At 54.1% G+C, this 17,883-nt stretch overlaps 1 protein-coding gene across 4 annotated transcripts in view; it reads right to left on the bottom strand.

Annotated features, from left to right (window-relative positions):
- The window catches only part of DIP2C (disco interacting protein 2 homolog C), a 387,541-nt gene that overhangs the window by 61,952 nt on the left and 307,706 nt on the right, over nt 1-17,883 (bottom strand). For all 4 annotated transcript variants that reach the window (XM_040645478.1, XM_040645479.1, XM_040645480.1 and 1 more), the window contains 9 exons: nt 16,658-16,866; nt 15,848-15,962; nt 15,187-15,388; nt 10,632-10,741; nt 9,450-9,530; nt 3,484-3,607; nt 2,907-3,028; nt 1,906-2,017; nt 1,710-1,819 (listed from right to left, as the gene is read on the bottom strand). In XM_040645478.1, the coding sequence (XP_040501412.1) occupies nt 1,710-1,819; nt 1,906-2,017; nt 2,907-3,028; nt 3,484-3,607; nt 9,450-9,530; nt 10,632-10,741; nt 15,187-15,388; nt 15,848-15,962; nt 16,658-16,866 (1,185 nt within the window). The remainder of the gene's footprint in view (nt 1-1,709; nt 1,820-1,905; nt 2,018-2,906; nt 3,029-3,483; nt 3,608-9,449; nt 9,531-10,631; nt 10,742-15,186; nt 15,389-15,847; nt 15,963-16,657; nt 16,867-17,883) is intronic.

Genomic DNA, 17,883 nt, shown 5'->3' with positions numbered 1-17,883 from the left:
CACAGGTTAAGAAGGCAATCCACAGATTAGCAGAAAATTCAGGGTTTAATATCCAGAATATACAGAGAATTTGTAAGACTCAACCACAACAACAATAAAAAACAAACAACTTGATTCAAAGGACTTAAACAGATATTTCTCCAAAGATGAAATAATGCTCAACATCACTAATCACTAGGAAAGTGCAAATCAAAACCACAATGAGATACCACTGCACACCCATTAGGATGGCTACTACTAAAAAATAAAAGCAAGAAAACCCCAGAAAACGCTGAGTTGACGAGGATGAGGAGAAGATGAAATGATGTGGCCACTATGGAAAACAGCATGGCAGTTCCCTCCCAGATTAAACAAAATGACCGTATGACCCCAAATTCCACTTCTTGGCATGTACCCAGAAGACCCGGAAACAGTGTCTTGGGAGATGCTTGTACATGGACGCGCACAGCAGCGTCACTTACAGGAGCTGACGCCTGGAAGCAGCCCTTCTGTCCGGTGACAGGTGAATGCACAGACCCAACGTGAATACATTCAACGGAAGGTTAACTCAGCCTTAAAAAGCAGTCTGACCCCCATGGCAACACGGATGAACCCCTGGGACATTACGGTACGTTTAACGAGCCAGTCACAAAAGGACAGCGCCCGGACTCCACCTCTATGGGGTCCCCGGTCGTCAAAATCCCAGAGACAGAAGGGAGATGGTGGGTGCTGGGGGAGGGGACGGGGGCTCTTGATTAATAGGTAGTGAGTTTCAGTTTTATAAGATGCGGGGAGTTATGCGGGTGGACGGTGGACAGGCTCCACAGCGTGTTTTTAAGGCCACGTACGCTTAGGTTGGTTATTAGGGCGAATTTATGTTATGTGTATTTAACAACAATAATACAAAATCGAAAAAAAAAGCAGAAAAAGAGAATTGAGGTAAATGACACAAATGGAGGGGTCAGATCCCGAGGGTGGGCCAAAGGCTTCCTGAGGCTACAGAGGACGTACCAGTCCCTTGACAGGGACACTGCCCGAGCCCTGAACAACACGGGATTGTGGGCGCCGGCCCCTTACACACGGGTTGGTTACAGAGCAGGACCGTAAGCGTTTCTTCTCTCCCTCGTGACTTTCTCAACAGGATTTTCTTTTCTCCAGCTTACTTTGCTGTGAGAATACGTATATAACACACAGAAGACACAGAATAGGGTTAACGACTGCTCGTGTCACTGGTAAGACTTGCAGTCAACAGGAGGCTAGAAGCAGCTAAGTCTTGGGGGAGTCAAAAGTCATACGTGGATTTTCGACTGCATGGTGGGGGGGGGGTGCTCCTAACCCCCCGAGCTGTTCAGGGTGAACTGCCGCTCCGGTCTTCGGTAGGAACGAGGGTCCGTGCGGCGGGCAGTAATCCAGCCAGGATGGAACCCAAGCTAAAAAAGCAAGACACCCCAGTGCACGGAGTCTTGTAACAGGGCACCGCGACCTGAGAACCAGCAAGGAAGGAACACGTGCCGTTCTTTCTTAGGGGCTAATAAACAGCGCTGGAACGCGTGGAAGGAATCGGCCAGCCTAGGTCACCACTGAAACAGTCATGCATTTTACAGCCTCAGGAAGGGCAGGGACGCACCCGTCTCACACGCCCCTTCAAGGGTCTGCTAGAGTCCCGAAGAACATCAAGGGACAAGCCCCGCGTGGCTCGTAACCTCACGCCGTGCGATCACGTTTCTCACCTTCACTCCAGCGAGCATCCCGGTCGTGGACACGCTGAAGTCAAGATAAGCTAGCGTGTCTGGGTTGGAAGGTTTGTAGATCTGGGCAGGCCGCTTCTTTGGCAAATCATCTGGAGCAGAACAAAGCCGTTAGCGTCTCTGAGCCAGAGGAAAAGCAGACGAGCACACGGACGTATCGGCGAGCTCGAGGACTAACCTGTGTCCAGGATGGGGGGCCACGCCCTGACGTCTACAGCCGCCGCTGCCTCCCTGGACCGTAACAACTTACAGATGAGCTGTGTTGTCATCAAGCAGGCAGAGCGACTCACCTGCCAGTCAGAGAACACGCCGTTCAGGAAGGAGCGAGCCGCTGCTCACTACGCAACCCGACGCCATTGGCCAGGCTGCCTCCCGCAGAGCCGGCGGCGGCCACCGGAGGCCTGAGAAAGCCAGGAATTGACCACAGCACACACAGCTCACAGACACTGAGGTCCCTGGGCATTTCTGGAGCTGAGGGACACCCAGTTATGAACATGCTCAGAAAGGAGCATCCCGAACACCGTTCCGCGGGTAGCTCTGTCCCAGGAAAGCTGCCACGTACACCCACGGACACGATCACTACTGCCTAAAAGGAGTAATGGCCCCGACCGTCCTCCAACACCACCACTGAAAGAATTCGCGTGTGCTGTCCCCAGACTAAGCTGCTCCTCCTCCGAGGGGAAAAACTTCTCCTAATCCTTTTAAACTTCCCCAAGCATAAGAAAAATTAAAATGAATCCATACTTCAAAAAAGGAATGGGACATTTCCAAAACTTGAGCAAAGAAATTAAAAAAAATGACTTTTGGGGCACCTGGCTGGTTCAGTGAGAAGAGCGTGTGACTCTTGATCTCGGGGTCATGAGTTTGAGCCCCACATTGGGTGCAGAGATTACTTAAATAAATAGTAAGAAAAATATATGACTTTTTCACCAGTTTGGTGCCAAAGCTCCCACTGTCTGTCCAGGTGCCGTGGGTGAGGAGTTACTTCCTACAGGGCTCTCCAATCCCAAGGTGTCAGCAACGCGGCCCCAGCGAGCTGAAATCCTACTTCCCGAACTAGAGGGTAGAGGCCGCACTGCCCCACCGGCCCCAGAGCCCGCCCTCCCTGGGCTCTGTGATCGAGAAGCCTCGGCACTCGGGTCCTGGCAGGGGAGGCCCGGCACTTGCAGGCACGGTTACCTCCACGATCATCTTCACGGTCGGCAGCGTCGTTGCGATGTTCTGTGGATGTGGGGGGCGGACGGTTATTGGCACACAGCCGGCGTAGAGGCAGCCGTAAAACGCTGCGATGAGGTCTATTCCTAGATGGCAGAAGAGCAGAAGTTCTCAGTCGACACAGGCAATGCCCATCAGCAGAGGTCCTAGCCCGGCGCACCGAGACCGCTGGCCGCGTCTCCTCTGCTCCCGAGTTGTGTGGGGCTTCGGCTAATACTTCCCGTTGGCCTGTTCCTTCATGTAAAAGGTGCCATCGTGGCCACAGGTTTAATATCTGTCGTTTCTCTAAGGAATTACTCAACTCTATGGTGATCGGTTTAGTGAAGGATTTAATCACTATCAACTCAATGAGCTACCTCCGATACGTAATACAACACAGATACAAACGTCTGCAAAATTTCGCATTATGCCCTCGCGTCGCACAGCACGCACCACCATCCCCACAAGAGGCCGTACGCAGAGGCATCGAGCCGCACAGAACGCAGAACCACCGGTCAGCGGTCAGAGCGAGGGCGGTGAGGGGCCCCTCCTGCCTGTTCACCTGGCGGGTAGACGAGAGCCACGTGGTCCCCGTCTTGCAGGTGTCCTCTCTCCATAAGCATCACGGCGATCTTCTCGGCACGTTTATGCAGCTGCACACACGTTAGCGAGCTCGCGATCGTACCCTGAGGATTGCAAGAACAAGTGGGTGACGTGTTTTTGAACATACAGCTTTCTTGAGATGACGGACTGTAGGTACCAGCCAATCCCACGTAACGTGGATGTTACTGCGTCTGCTCACCTGTGCGACTACCAACGGTCGTCAGTTTTAGCACACTCTGGCCACCCCCCAGAAGACCCTGTGCCATTAGTGGTCACTTCCCTCTCCTTCTCACTGGCCAAGAAGGGCAGCACTGAAGAGGCATCTAGATACACTTGTGTTAACAAAAAGTATTTTATTTTTTAAAAGATTTTATTTATATTTTATTTATTTGAGATAGAGCGTGGGGGGGGGCAGAGGGAGAGGGAGAAGCAGACTCCCCACTGAGCAGGGAGCCTGATGCAGGACTCGATCCCAGGACCCCGGGATCATGACCTGAGCCGAAGTCAGACACTTCACGGACTAAGCCACCCAGGCACCCCAATAACTAATATTTTAAAAAATTACTGGGGGTGCCTGGGTGGCTCAGTCAGTGAAGCGTCCAACTCTTGATTTTGGCTCAGGTCATGACCTCAGGGTTGTGGGGTTGAGCCCCACGTCCGGCATGGAGTCAGCTTGAGATTCTCTCCCTCCCTCTGCCCCTCCCCCCACTCACATGCTCGCTCAAATAAATAAAATCTTTAAAAAAAAATAATTACTTGACCTAAAAAATAGCTAAACTTACAAAAAAAAGTCAACTGAAGTCTGGGACTTCAGTGTAATTGTCAAGAGCAGTAAGAGTCAGGGGGAATGAACAGGAAAGTTAGACAAGCTGAAAATATTTTTAAGAAACACCACATCAGAAGTTGAAAAGGTCTAAAAACAAGCAAACAAAACAAGGCGACAGTAAAAAAAACAAACAAAACCAACAACGAACAGTAAAGGGAAAAACGAACCGTCAAATCCATTTTATGTAGACTTTTGTAAACACGGAGAGACAAATGGAAAACACATTTGAATCAAAAAACACCTTAAAAACACTTGCAACTTCCTGAGGATCTATAATTATTTCAAAACCAAGAGTTGAAGAAAATAAATAAAATAGAAACAATGCTCTTCACAATCAAACCTTATTAATTTTATTTACTTATTTTTAAAGAGATTTTATTTGACAGAAAGAGAGCAAGCACAAGCAGGGGAAGCAGCAGGCAGAGGGAGAAGCAGACCCCCTCTGAGCCGGGAGCCCTATGCGGGGCTCGATCCCAGGACCCTGGGATCATGACCTGAGCCGAAGGCAGACGCTTAATGACTGAGCCACCCAGGCACCCCTCAAACCCTATTTTAAAGTGATCCATAGGGTGAAGGGCCTTCCCGGAGCCACGGGCACGCCGGCCCACGGCATCCGGGGCTGGGAAGGCTCCACACACTGAACGTGGCCCCGGGCATCTCGACAACACCATTTGCTCCGACGGAGGGAGCCAGCGGTCCAGCGGCAGCGGGAAGAACAGCGAGACACTGTGATTTTCGGGGACTCGATGCAAATGTCACGTGTGGAGAGTGAAGTCCCAAGGGAAGAGCGGTGAGCAAACTGGTGTGGAAGGCAGGAAATGCTGAGTGGACAGAGGCGACCAGACCCTGGGGTCCCCTACAAACGGACAGTGGTGCTCTAGTGACGGGAGATGCTGGGAACATGTTAGAATTCCCGTTAGTATGGCCCGTTGGTTAGAAACACCTGCTCCGGGTGGCGGGTGGGACCTTTTATCATCAGGACACAAACACCAGCGCTCCGTGTTTGCCAAAATCATTCACAAACTAACGGACTGTTGTGTCGAGCTCCAGGAAGCAACACGGTCCCCTCACCGGTGTATGAGCAGCGCCCGGAGCCACCAGGGGCCTGCCCACAGTCTGGCCCTTTCCCACCGGCCAGGACTGGTCTCTCCTACGGGGCACAGGGTCCGCTTACGCGTCTCTGAACGGAACCTTCTCGTCGCACACGTTTCCCTCCATTGTCTCTCTTCTGAGGAAGGTTAAAATGTCAGATAATGGGAGAGTCACAGCAGAGTGCGGCAAAGCGGGGTAAACAGAGCCCCAGGAGGCTGGAGCGGGAGACGCAGCCACACCGCGAGAGCTTGGACCCTCCAACATCGGACACTGAGCTCCCACTCCTGGAGACCACACCTGTGCCTCGGAGCCAAAATGAATGTGCTTCTTGACCCAAATGTCCTTTCAGCAGTTCAAAGTGAAGACGAGCACAGTGATGGGGGGACCCAGGGCCAGCTCCACCCCTGTGCTGGCGGTGGTGGGGACTGTCCCACCCCCCCCGTCCTGGGGGGCAGCCAGCACCCCTCCTGACCGTCAGGTGGGGACAGGCCGCGTTGCTGGCAGGTGGTGGCACGCCACAGGGACGGCGCTGGCAGAAGGGGTTCACCCTTCCGTCCCCGCGGAGCTAGACCCTGCTGTTCTGTCACTACCCTCCGGCCGCTGGTACGGCGCCCCTGTCTTATCTCAGGTGGCAAGCACTCCTGCCTCCAGAGCCGACCTTCTCCCCAGTTCCAGGAGATCCGAGGCCAGTCCTGCCTGCAGCTCAGAACCAGCAGCCACGAATGTGTCTGAAAAGACGTGCTGGCCCTGGTGTGTGACAATTCCCACTGACACACTTCAAAAAAGGTGAAATTTAATCAGTATGATGCTGCCCTTTATCTTTAGCCACCTCTGAATCAGTTCACGATGCCAATCATGGATTTTAGCGGGAAAGTCCCCACCCCACGCAGCAGGCCCTGTGGGCGAGGCGGACTCTGGACTCATCCACAGGACGCCTGGAGACCAATGCTGCCCCAAGCCGCCCGGAGGGGCTGTGCTGGGACAGGGAGCGCGGGGCCACCGGCCGCCAAGCACAGCCAAGCACAGCGCTTGTCTCCCCCCTCCTCCCCTGTGGGCTGACCCTGCCTCGAGGGAACCCCCGCCAGCCCATGCGGCCCCAGGCTCCCGTATGGGAGTTCCCGCACAACCTCCCGCCTCCAGAGAAACACCACTGGAGTTGGCTCCGAACAATGCAGGACCACAGGTGCACGGCCCACAAAATGGCAGCCTGTGATCCTTGGCCACCAGCTGCCTGACCCCCATCAACATCCACGGGAAAGGGCGAGGTGTCCATGAACACAGGAGAGTCTGGTATAAACCACCTCACTGGGGAAATCAGGGCTGACCTCTCCTAAAGGAGGTTTCGGGTGGGGTCATGACAGCGTGGCAGGACAGGGTCTCCACCACCCAACCCCTGTCCTGAGTCAACAAATTTCAGTGTCAAGGATTGTGAATTTAGGCACCATTTTTGAAGTTTTACATGAAATTAAATAATGAATGAAAAAACACTAGGAATTCAGAAAAAGCCAAATAGGATTTATACTTTAAAATTCTAAAGAAGTTGCTACAAGTAAAAAAAAAAGTTTAAAAAGATTTAGCTGATGTTTCTGTTAAAAAAAAAATAACAGATGGTCTTTTGTATGGGAAGAAGTTCTAACGCGCAGCTTTCCGTGATTTGCAATGAATTAGAGCCCCACTTCCTACTATAAATCTGGCAGATCCCTTACCTCCCGAGGGCGTTGGCAGGGGGGGAGAGCATAGGAACCAATCTGTCTGCAGCAAGCAGGAAGCTGGCCTCACAGCAGCCAACGGTCCAGCGGCACACGGGAGCCTTGTCAAGGCGCCAAAGGCACGACCGACAGAATGCCCCTCGCAGGACGGAGGCCATCAGGAAAATGAGGGGGCCACATGCGGGCCTGACAATATTTTGGATCCACGAGGTAAGTTTTTCACCAGTTTCTTTTTAAAATACTGCTTTTAGGAAACACAGAATTATGTGTGTGGCTCGTGCTACCCTCGTATGGGTAGTGCTGCCCTGTGCGGGTGCCTGAGGCGGAAACTAGGGACCACAGCCATAAAGATGGCGGTTCTAGCCTTTGGCCCCGGCCCGGCACTCGTATGTTGCGGGGGGGGCGGGGGGCTGAGGGGCTGGGGATGAACACCGAGGCTCGGGCAACCAACTAGCTCAGCATGCCGCTGCGGGCACGTCCAGAGCTGTGTGCAAATGGAAGCCAGCCACGCGAAGCAACCTTTCTCCAGGCGGACCCACTCACAGCTCCGACCTCCTCCTCACCCCATCCAATTTTCTGTTCTCTCTAACGAAGCGGGACTCACTTCTGGTGACTCATCTTCCCCCAACGATCCAGCATCTAGCTATGCGGATGGCCATGGCCACGGGGTCAGGGATGGGGACACCCATCACCCAGGTCAGAGCAGCTCATGCGGAGCCCAGGGTGCAGGCGTCGCCCCAGGGGACCAGCTGAGGGCTCTGCTCTCACGCGGGCATCCCGCAGTTGGATGTGGTGAGCACAGCTCTGTCTTCCTCCCTGCTGGTACAGGTCCTCCATGAACACACCCGCAGCATCTCTGAGTCTGTGTGTGCGGCAGGGTGGTCTCCAACTCCTTTGGCTGCCTATTTATGGCTCCAGGGCATCCAGGCACGGATCCTCACCCTCCCTTCTCAACCCCACTGCAAGTAGGAGAGAACACGGGCACCGCGCTGGGGAGGGCTGGGGGATGATGAGGACCTGCCCCTTGCTGTCTCGCGGCTTGAGTCTACGGAGGACACCGCGTCATACCTAGCACACCACACCACGGCAGCGTCTGGGAAGCTAAGCAGGGGGCAGAAGTACTTCAGTGAGGGGGGGTCTGAGCAGATGTCCCTCCCGGGGGCAGAGGACGGTCATCCCTCTGGGTCGTCCCTCTGGAGGGGATACTGGAAATCTCCGCAGGGCCACTGAGAGACCACAGGAAGGACGGTCTCCAGGACACATGTGGAGGGCAGGGAAATTAGGGTGGCACTGCAGAGCCGAGGACCACCGGCAAGGCAGCGGTGTGAGCAGAGTGGGGGACAGCAGAGTCTTTCCTGCATGGACAGGCTGAGGACGGAGCTAATGGAGGGAAGAGCAGAAAAGCAGAGCCGGCAATTCCAGGGGCTCGGATCCTCAGGAGCCCAGATGCAACGCGTCCCACTGCCATGCACCTGGGAGCACAGGACAGTGAATCCAGGGAACAGGTCCCCACGGGCCCAAGGGCAGACGCCCCTGACGGAGGCCAGGGTGGCAGGAACACTTTCTAAGACTCTTCTTGGGGGACGCCTTGAACAGATCCAAGGAACACGACAACTCGAGATGGTCGGGACATCGGCGGTAAGGACCTGAGCTGGCTTCCGGGAGCTGCACCACATGGAAACTTGTCTGATAACTGGATGTCCAGATGAGAAACTCAGTTATGGGGCTGGCATTGCCTTTTGCTTGTCTCTAATCGATTATTCTAAATGGCAAGAGGTAGCTTTGCACACGAAGATTTTGATATTTTGCAAGGAAGACCTAAACCTACTTGTCAGGCTTTATTTCCAGAGCAAAGAAAAGGTAAGTATATTAAGACGTTCACATGTAGTTTTTATCGTTACTACTATTTGCTTGCATAGTTCAGGTCTTATCCTCCAGCTCCACTGTGGAACGGCACTGGATGAGTTTGCTTTTCCAACGTGAAATGTCAACACAAACTTTCACTGAGCTTGTAACACAGAAATGACCTTCATTCTCCAGAACGGAAGTCTACAGTGAAACCCTCACTTTCTACTTACAGAAAAGTAGTTTACTAATAAAAGTAGAGACAAAAATATCTAATAGATCTGAACTGTTCCCTATTTTGGGGGGGATATCACAAAAAAAAAATCGCTAAAATTATGTGAAAAGGCACACATAAATGAGAAGGACGACACATGACACTGAAGCGAAAGGACTGAGCGGGAGGAAGAGAAAGCCGCCGGGGGCGAGCGCGAGATTCGCGTGCCGCGAGCTCACCCTGCAGTTGAGCAGCGTGTACAGGACGTGGTCGGGGGTGGTCTGCGCCCTCCACTGCAGGACCTCCGAGAGGAACAGGAACTGGAAGAAAGCACAGCCGTTAGCTTCATCCGAACAGACCACGGTCACACTGACATCCCATCGTCTCAGTGCTGTCAGGGTGGCTCAGAACAGCCCGCTCTCCCACAGAGGAATGAGGACATCCCTGTCAAACAAAATTGGGAGACTAAGCCAGGCTTACGGGGTTTTCCCTGGACGACTTGGAATGCACTGCACCCGATCTGGACGTGCCAGTGACAGGGAGGTGGCGTGATGCCTGGTCAGGGACGTGTCCTGCCATCTGCCCGGGCTGGGAGAACGGCATTCCCCTGACAGATGGAGCAGCCAACACAGAAAAATCCCTTCTCCTGGGCTTCCAGAAGAGGGTGATTTCTGGGGGCTGGAACGGCAGAACGAGATCTACCCTGTTCTTAAAACGGGCTCTCTTCTATTTGCTATTCAGAACAGTCACTCCCCAAGGTCATTCAATGGCATTGCCAACCACAAAGATTGTAAGCAACACATGGACTCGGTCTACGACAGCGAAAAAAAGATCAGCCCCACCTCATGTCCGGTCACAGGAAACACCCAGGCATATCCCTCAATCTACTTCATTAATAGAAATGTATTCTGAGGTGGGAACATGGGGACCAAGTGCTTTCAATGAATGTAATTCTATTTGTTACCAAACCGGCAATATTCGAAGTGGTTGATCTTGTCACATTTCCTGGTAGCTCACAGAGACTGGGGCCATCACTTGGTGACTCATCAGCGCCCTCAAGTCTGAGCGGTTATAACGGGGAGACGAGCCCAGCGATGTGTAAGGTGGATGCGGCCCCAGATCTCTCCTCCAGCCCCCAAGGACATGTTAAGGACGCTTGGTTCCCCACTGGGTTCTGAAGCCTTGCCCCAGGTTGCCGTGAGGCCGTCTGGGCATTAAATCAGGGCTGGTGGGAAGAGGAGAAGCAAGTACCACTGGATGCCCAACTCCAAGAGATGCATCTTCCTTGTGAGGTGATACAGTGTGTCTGCTGGACCAAGGGGGCAGGACACAAGAGGCCCACGGTATACACGGGACTGGCAGCCCATGACGCAGCAGCCCGTGGGCACAGGGCTCGGAGAGCAGCCCGGCCTCGCGCTCACCTTGCGGGCCTGGTCGTTGTCTTCAATCTGGCCCAGGTCTCTGCCGCTGGCCTGTGCGATCCTCTTCCCAGACACCAGGTTCCCCACCATCACAGAGGCAGGGCCGATTTCTGGAAAGAACATGAGGAATCAGGTGAACTCACAACAGGCCCTCCCACGTGGTGCTCACCCTGGGGAAACCCTTTCAAAGGCCAGGCTCTGAGAAAATCTTATTACAACAGGGTTTCCATGGTGTCCCAACAATGAGAATGATGGCAAACTCGAACAGGTCTCGATTACAGTTCCTTAACAAGGCTTTCGCCAAATCCCACTGCCAATATTCTCCAGTTGGAGGAATGTTGGGACCTATGCACATTACTGTCTGGGAGAAATAACGCACAAGACTGACAAGGAATCAACACAGATGCGCCTCCCCGCCACGCCCTCAGGGCTCCAGATCACGCGTATGGTGCTGGCCAGTGTCGCCGAGCGGCCGTCTGAGTGACTGCGGACACAAAGTGCTGCCCGTGTTTTACGAATACGTCCTGTAACGCAGGGAAGAACACTGCTAAAGGCTCAGACACGGCCACTGTCCACCTCACGGACGGAACGCTCTGGGCTGTCAGCCAGGCCCACGGAGAGGCAGACAACGGAGCCAAGAGGCTCCTGTTCAAAGTTCCTCTTACACCACTGTTACGGACTCGATTACCAATGCTCTTTTCACAGGAGAAAGGCAGATACAATCTACTCTGATAGCTTTCTTTTCAATGAAAGAAACAAGTTTCTTAAAGAATTGCAGAAATTCTTGCAAAATTTCTAACTACAAGAAACTCTAGGCACCCTCTAGGTTTCTCAAATTGCTATCATTCACTGTGTTTTCATCTCACACACATACTCACATTGAAGAGGGGAGGGTTCCCCGTTCCAGGAGACCGTGCCATTGCGTGAGTGCACGTGAGATGGAGGTGAGGAGGGGAGGCAGGGAGGGAGTTTAAAGAAGGCAGTAGAAATAACCAAGATACCAGTCACCACCGAATAAAGTTCTTACTAACCCTTTACCGAAGGTCGACTTACAGGCTTCTAAATCGGGACATTGTTGCACTGTGTTATCACACACGAAAAGCTGTTTATCACAGCTCAGAAAGTTTTAGACGCGGGCTGAGGGGTGGGGGCCAGCGGCTGCCAGGTACCCCGGGCTCCAGCCCGCCCTGGGAGGATGGGCAGGGCAGGGGTGACACCCGCAGGGGACTGTCCAGGGCAGCAGGCCCCATTCTTCTCTGCAGACACGTGGCCATCCGGACCTGGGCTAACATAAACTAGGCACCATCACAGCGACGCAGGAGAAGGCCGGGGCTTCCAGGCAGGACTGAAATCTTCACCTTACGCAATCTCTAGGAGCCCTGATACTGGCTTCCGTGTCATCACAGAACACGCCTCACAGACTCCACCCCGTTATGTTTGCATTGTCGTGTGTGAACTTTCTTCTCTTAGCTCACAGTACAGAAATTCTGAAGAAGGGATGATGATTTCATATTTAACAAAACGAGAAGAAAACGAGGCAGCATGGTGCACGCGCACTGAGCGCAGCTGCCGTGCGGACGGAGCTGAGGCTCGCCGGGGAGCCCTGCCGACGGGCCCTTCGCTTCCTGCCTTGGGGTCTGTGGGTGAAGTGTCCTGAGGTCTCCTCGGTGACCAAGGTGGGCAGGACAGTCCTGGGAAGCCACTCTGGCCTAAACTCACTTGAAGTATTCTCGGTAATTTTTTTTAAGAATTCAAGCGAGGGTGGAAGCACTGCTCCGGGGTGCCAGCAGGCGGTCCCGCCTTCCTCGACATTTGTCTCTGCCGGAGTTGTCTGGATGGGAAGCTCGGACCTTACATGTCTCTCTCCCACGTGGATTTAAGAATTATCTTTTTCCAAACACTTTTTGGAGACAGGTGCTTTCCTGTGCCATTTATTTACAAAATCTGTCCCCCTACCAAGGACCGAGGGTTTCCCCGCCTTGTCGAATGAGGTGGGTGTGTGTGCGGACACCCTTACACAGTTCACTGCCTCCTGATTTGAACCCTGGAGCGGGCTCCTCCCTGCTCCCCTTCCGCAGCTCCAATACAATGTATCCCAGGGACTGTTAACCCCCGGGGTTTTCTCAATGTTTGTAACATTGCTGCTGGCCGGACTCATGGGTTAAAGGTCTTTTAACACTTGTGCTCAGTTAAGACACTCAAACACACGGAGTTGTTAGTTGAGCAAATATGAATCCATCCAGTAAAGAGGCAATTAGGTTGTCTACAAATTATCTCAATTTTAGGGGCTCTGCTTGAAGCTTCCAGCAACACCGTCATGGAAAAATGGCCCTACTAAACGTCTGCCTTGGCTCCAACCAGTACTCGTCCACAGTCGTTAAGTGTCTATCCTAACGGAGCCTTAGTAATCACCTCGTCCAGCTCCTTCGTTGCACTTAGGGAAACCGAGGCTTTGGGGAAATGCCATCTGTCTGAGGTCCATTATGGGTCATCAGCTGAGGGAGGAAAGTGGACCAGTACCTCACAGCTGCCACGAGTGTTTGTGAAAAACAGTTCTTTTCAGACACAGAATTACATCACCTTTCAAGAACAGATAGGACACCAAATACCTTCTTAAAGAACTGTTTCCTTAAATCAATCACATGAAGCTTCGTTCACCCCGTTGCAGCAGCAATATGCGAGCAGCCCAGCCCTCGCCACTCATACGTTCTGGGCTTGCTCAAGGGAAGAAGGCCATCCTCAGGCGCCCTGACGCTGCTCCCAGAGCAGACGGTGTGGGCCTCTTCACTCAGCCGGGTTCCTCTGGTTGCAGATTCTTGACATCTGGCAGGTAAACTGAGCCCAGCAGCCCTGGAACTGTATCACGAGCTTGCCGACGACCCCCCACTGTAAGCACCTGTCCTGGGTTCACGAACTGTGACCCACAGATTTCACGTGGGCTTCTCCACTCTGGGACCACTGGTGGCCAGGCCCCGGGGTCGCGGTGTGTGATGGTGAATGGAGGTGAGCGGGGGACGGGGAGAGGGTAGTCACCTCTGAGTGACCCCGCCGCCACGATCCATTACACTCACAGACACACACACACCCAGACGGAGCCACTGCTCTCCCCCTCCCACCGCTGTTTATGCCCTGAGATAAAAGGAGACCAACGACGTGATTCTTCCTCCTTTCAATATGCCCACGGAAGGGCAATGTGTTGTATTTGGGGGGCTCGCCACTTGAAGCCGTGTGCCCACTGAATTTAAGGAAATGGATACTGTCAGCTGTAACTTTACAGTTTCCTGCAACAATGATACAAACTAGCGACTGAAAGAAAAGAGGAATAAGGAGGGTATTAGTTAAGGGAATCTGGAATGTAAGGAAACCAGGAATAGCACAGAAATCGGATGAAAACCACAGAGCTACTGTGCCCAGAAAGCAGACAGTGACCGTACGCGTTTCCCGAGAATCCACTCCTCACGGGAGGAGAGAACAAAATGCTGCCACATCTATGTACCACGGGACATGGGACTGTCTCTGCACCACAGGGAGTGACAGCCAGGGATGTAAGTCAACACATGCTCTACACGAGGGGTGACCCGCCCTCCTGCAGCATCAGCAGCCACACCGCAACCGCACGGGACCACCCAGCTCTCCTCCAATCTCTCTTAGGGGCCTGGGCCTCAGTCCCTGCGTTTACCATCAAGTGGACTGCGCCCCGTGGTGACCCAACCGCCTCTGGCTGACTCCATCAACTCTGCCCGCGGCCACGCTGAGCTGGGTGGACACACAGCTATTGGGTCAATCCCTGAACGTGTCGCATGTGAAACGGGGACAGAAGAGTGCCCACCACGCAGGCCCCATGAGAAGAGAGGAGTTCGTGTGTGCAACACGTGGAAACCGTGGCCACCGTGCCAGGTGTTCCCTCTTTCGTTCTAGAACACAGCCTGACTGCGCACCCCTGCCGCCCCCGCGCCCCTGGCACCTCCGCGCCCCTGGCACCTCCTGTCAGTCGCTGGCAGAAGAGCTGAACCTTCACCGTCCTCAGTCTTGTGATCAATCCCCTTTCACGGAAAACTGTGTGCAACCCTGAGGAGCGCGATCGATTAGTTGCCAGGAAGACAAAGTCAGATAATGGATAATTACACATCCCCAAGCCACAAGTGCTAAACACACATTCACTCTTGTAACTACATCGCGAATAAATTTGTAGGATTCCTCGCATGTTCCAAGCAGCTTCTCCACAGGTTAGCTACTTTGACCCCTAACTTAGCCACGTGAAACAGATGTTATTGTAACGTGTGCACAAGTAAACCCAGGTTGCAAGGCTCTGTGCCTGGAAAAACGCCCCCGGCCAGACCCAGGAGCTCCTTCCCAGCGTTCTGCACCTGCCCGGCTCCCTGCTGTCCCAGCAGAGCCCTAGTGTTGCACCCTCAGGTGGGGCGGGGTCACACCCTGGGAACACGCAGACCAGGAAAAGACAAGGGCTGAACACCCCTGACAGGCATGGCGCCCACAGCTCCCAGTTCCCAAGAGCCACCGGACTCCGCACAACCCTCCAGCCCATGAGCCCTACCTGGTTGCTTCTGTCGAGGTTTAGGCAAATTTGTGACACAGGTATGGGGGCACATCAGGACATTGCAGGGGTGAAGTGAGCCCTCCAGGAAGAGCTGCTTCGTTTCTGACAAGTGGATCCCACCAAGCGGGGTTTTGGGGAGGGTGTTTGCTGGAACCAAGGCCAGGCAATAAACCCCAACTTGATGTATGCTGTCGATTGCCTGGAAAGTCAGAGAGGGAACCACATCAGAACAGGTATTACAGATGGACGGGAAGCAAATACTCAGACTGTGTAGACTACTGTCTCCTACACGTGAGTGGGGTGAAGATGCCAAGAGAAGGGCTACCTCTCCAAACCGAGTAATCTTATGTGGGATTTGTGGAATACCGCACACACTAAGAAAGGAAATTTGGAACAAGATAATACACTCTCAAAATGAGAAGAAAAGCCATGACTTGTGACACCCCCAAGGGAATGGGGGGAGCCAGTCTGGCAGAGCCCTGATCCCCAACCTTGGTCCACGCAGTTATACGTTTCCCGGTCGGTGCAATTTCTGACCCAGTGGGGTGACGGCCAGGGAGCACAGGAGCCCAGTAGCGGAGGGCCGGCCACGTCCAAACCGACGGTCAAGGGAAGCTGGCACGAAGCAGGGGAGACTCTGCAGGGCGGGGAGGGCTACCTGAAGCACTCTGCTCATCCACTGGAAGCTGTCCTCCTCCGTGGAGTCCGGCCTCTGCTCGGCCACAATCACAATCCGCTCGTCGTGCAGGACGGTCACTGAGAACACGGCTATCCTGCGGGGACAGAGAGGGGACGGCGCAGGGGCACACACTGGAGACGTGCCGGGAAGTAGCATTCTGCCACCAGGAGCTTGTCGTCATTGGCCCGAACGGGAATCGCGGGACAGGCAGCTCGGGCCTGCCGAGGTCGAGGAAGCCCCACAACCCACATCATGAGTTTGCACCTGTGAGGCCGTGCCTGCCACACGGTAGGAATGCTCTGTTTGGGACAACTGGTTTCTGCCAAACATGCCTGCCTCTCTCTCGGGAAACGCGGCATCGTGGGACGTGGACCCCAGAGCCCGCCTCTCTCTCGGGAAACGCGGCATCGTGGGACGTGGACCCCAGAGCCCGCCTCTCTCTCGGGAAACGCGGCAACGTGGGACGTGGACCCCAGAGCCTGCCTCTCTCTCGGGAAACGCGGCATCGTGGGACGTGGACCCCAGAGCCTGCCTCTCTCTTGGGAAACGCGGCATCATGGGACGTGGACCCCAGGGGGCCCCTTCTCACGCAGATATTATTTTTACTTAACACAGAGGAGAAATGATGAAAACATGTATGGAGTTTAGGAAATTTCTATAAAACTGAACACTCAGAACTAGTTGGAATGTCAAAGGTAGCTGAGTCCCACCAGCTTAAGGAATTGGTATAATTTCATATAAAAAGCGTAGTGTCAAACCGAGTGCCGAATTCACACAGGGCACACCCACCTTCCCCTGTAGACGAACTTCATGGGCTCCACGGCCAGAGCTGTGGCAACGATGTCGTCAGCGTTGTGTCTGCGCCCGCTGACCACCATCAGCCCGTCCATCTTGCCCACCACGAAGACGAGCCCCCCAGGGCCGACAAAACCCAGCAGGCCTGTCCTTACGAAGGGGTACTCACTGACCGGGGCCCCTGAGCTTGTCACGGGGAACACCTGCGGACACACAAGGGGTGAGTGCCGGGGGGGGGTGCCCAGCCCACCTGCGCCCTCCCCCCTGGAGCCGACCGGCCCAGTGTTAGTCTAGCGGCGTCTCCTTGCGGAAGGCCCTGCCCCGTCCCCCGCCCCCCAACTTTCGTTCCCCCACTGCCCACATGCAAGGCCGCCCACCGGTTGCCGTTCAGGGCTTCTGAACCTAAGATGTGATAGCAGAGATCATTATGACAGTGTAATGAACACTAATCAATTCTGTTATAAATTCCAGCATCAACGTGATAAACGGAAAACCGAAGACGTGTACTACAAGTCGTAGGGTGATCCCTGTTCATCAGCGTTTCCCTATCAGGACGACACCAGAAAGGAAAAACACAAAGGAAACAAATCCCGGTGCCCCCAGTCTGCACCTGGGTCCTCAGACCCTGCAGGAAAATCACACGGAAGAGATGGGTTTTATGCAGACGGTCTAGCTGGGCTTCAGGGACATTTTAGAAACTCGAGTCCACACTCAGCAAAGGCACCTGTACAGGGCACGACATTGCATCACGTTCTAAACTGTAAGGGACGAGTCCCCAAACGAACCCGTTTCCCACGTGATGTCATCAACGTGTGTCCCTCCCACAGTCAGGCACCACCTGGCAGGTGAGATACCAGCTCTGGGAGCAGGCAGAGTGACACGGAGTTTACTGCCGGGCCGCGCGCGTGTGAGGCCAGTGAGTGCGCTAACCGCAAGCCACCACGTGTGTGGACACCTCGCACGCACGTGTGTGCGCACACACTGGCTCCTGCTGTGTGCATCTGTTCACACCTGGCCAAGCCTGGCCTCGGCAGGCAGGCCACAGGAGCGGCCCCAGCAAGGCCGGGACAGGTGTGCTCGGCCCCGTCCCTCGACCCTCGGCTGCGGCACTTAGGAAACGGGCAAAACTAGGAACAGCAATATATACAAAAGGCCCTTTCTAAAGAAACGATTCTTGCCCTTTTCCAACACTGGCTACAAGGTGAGAAACTCTGATAAGC

This window comes from Ursus maritimus, unplaced genomic scaffold, assembly GCF_017311325.1.
Source record: "Ursus maritimus isolate PB19 unplaced genomic scaffold, ASM1731132v1 scaffold_31, whole genome shotgun sequence".
Taxonomy (NCBI): domain Eukaryota; kingdom Metazoa; phylum Chordata; class Mammalia; order Carnivora; family Ursidae; genus Ursus; species Ursus maritimus.
Note: the sequence above shows the minus strand (reverse complement) of the source record. Positions and strands in the feature narration are given on the sequence as shown.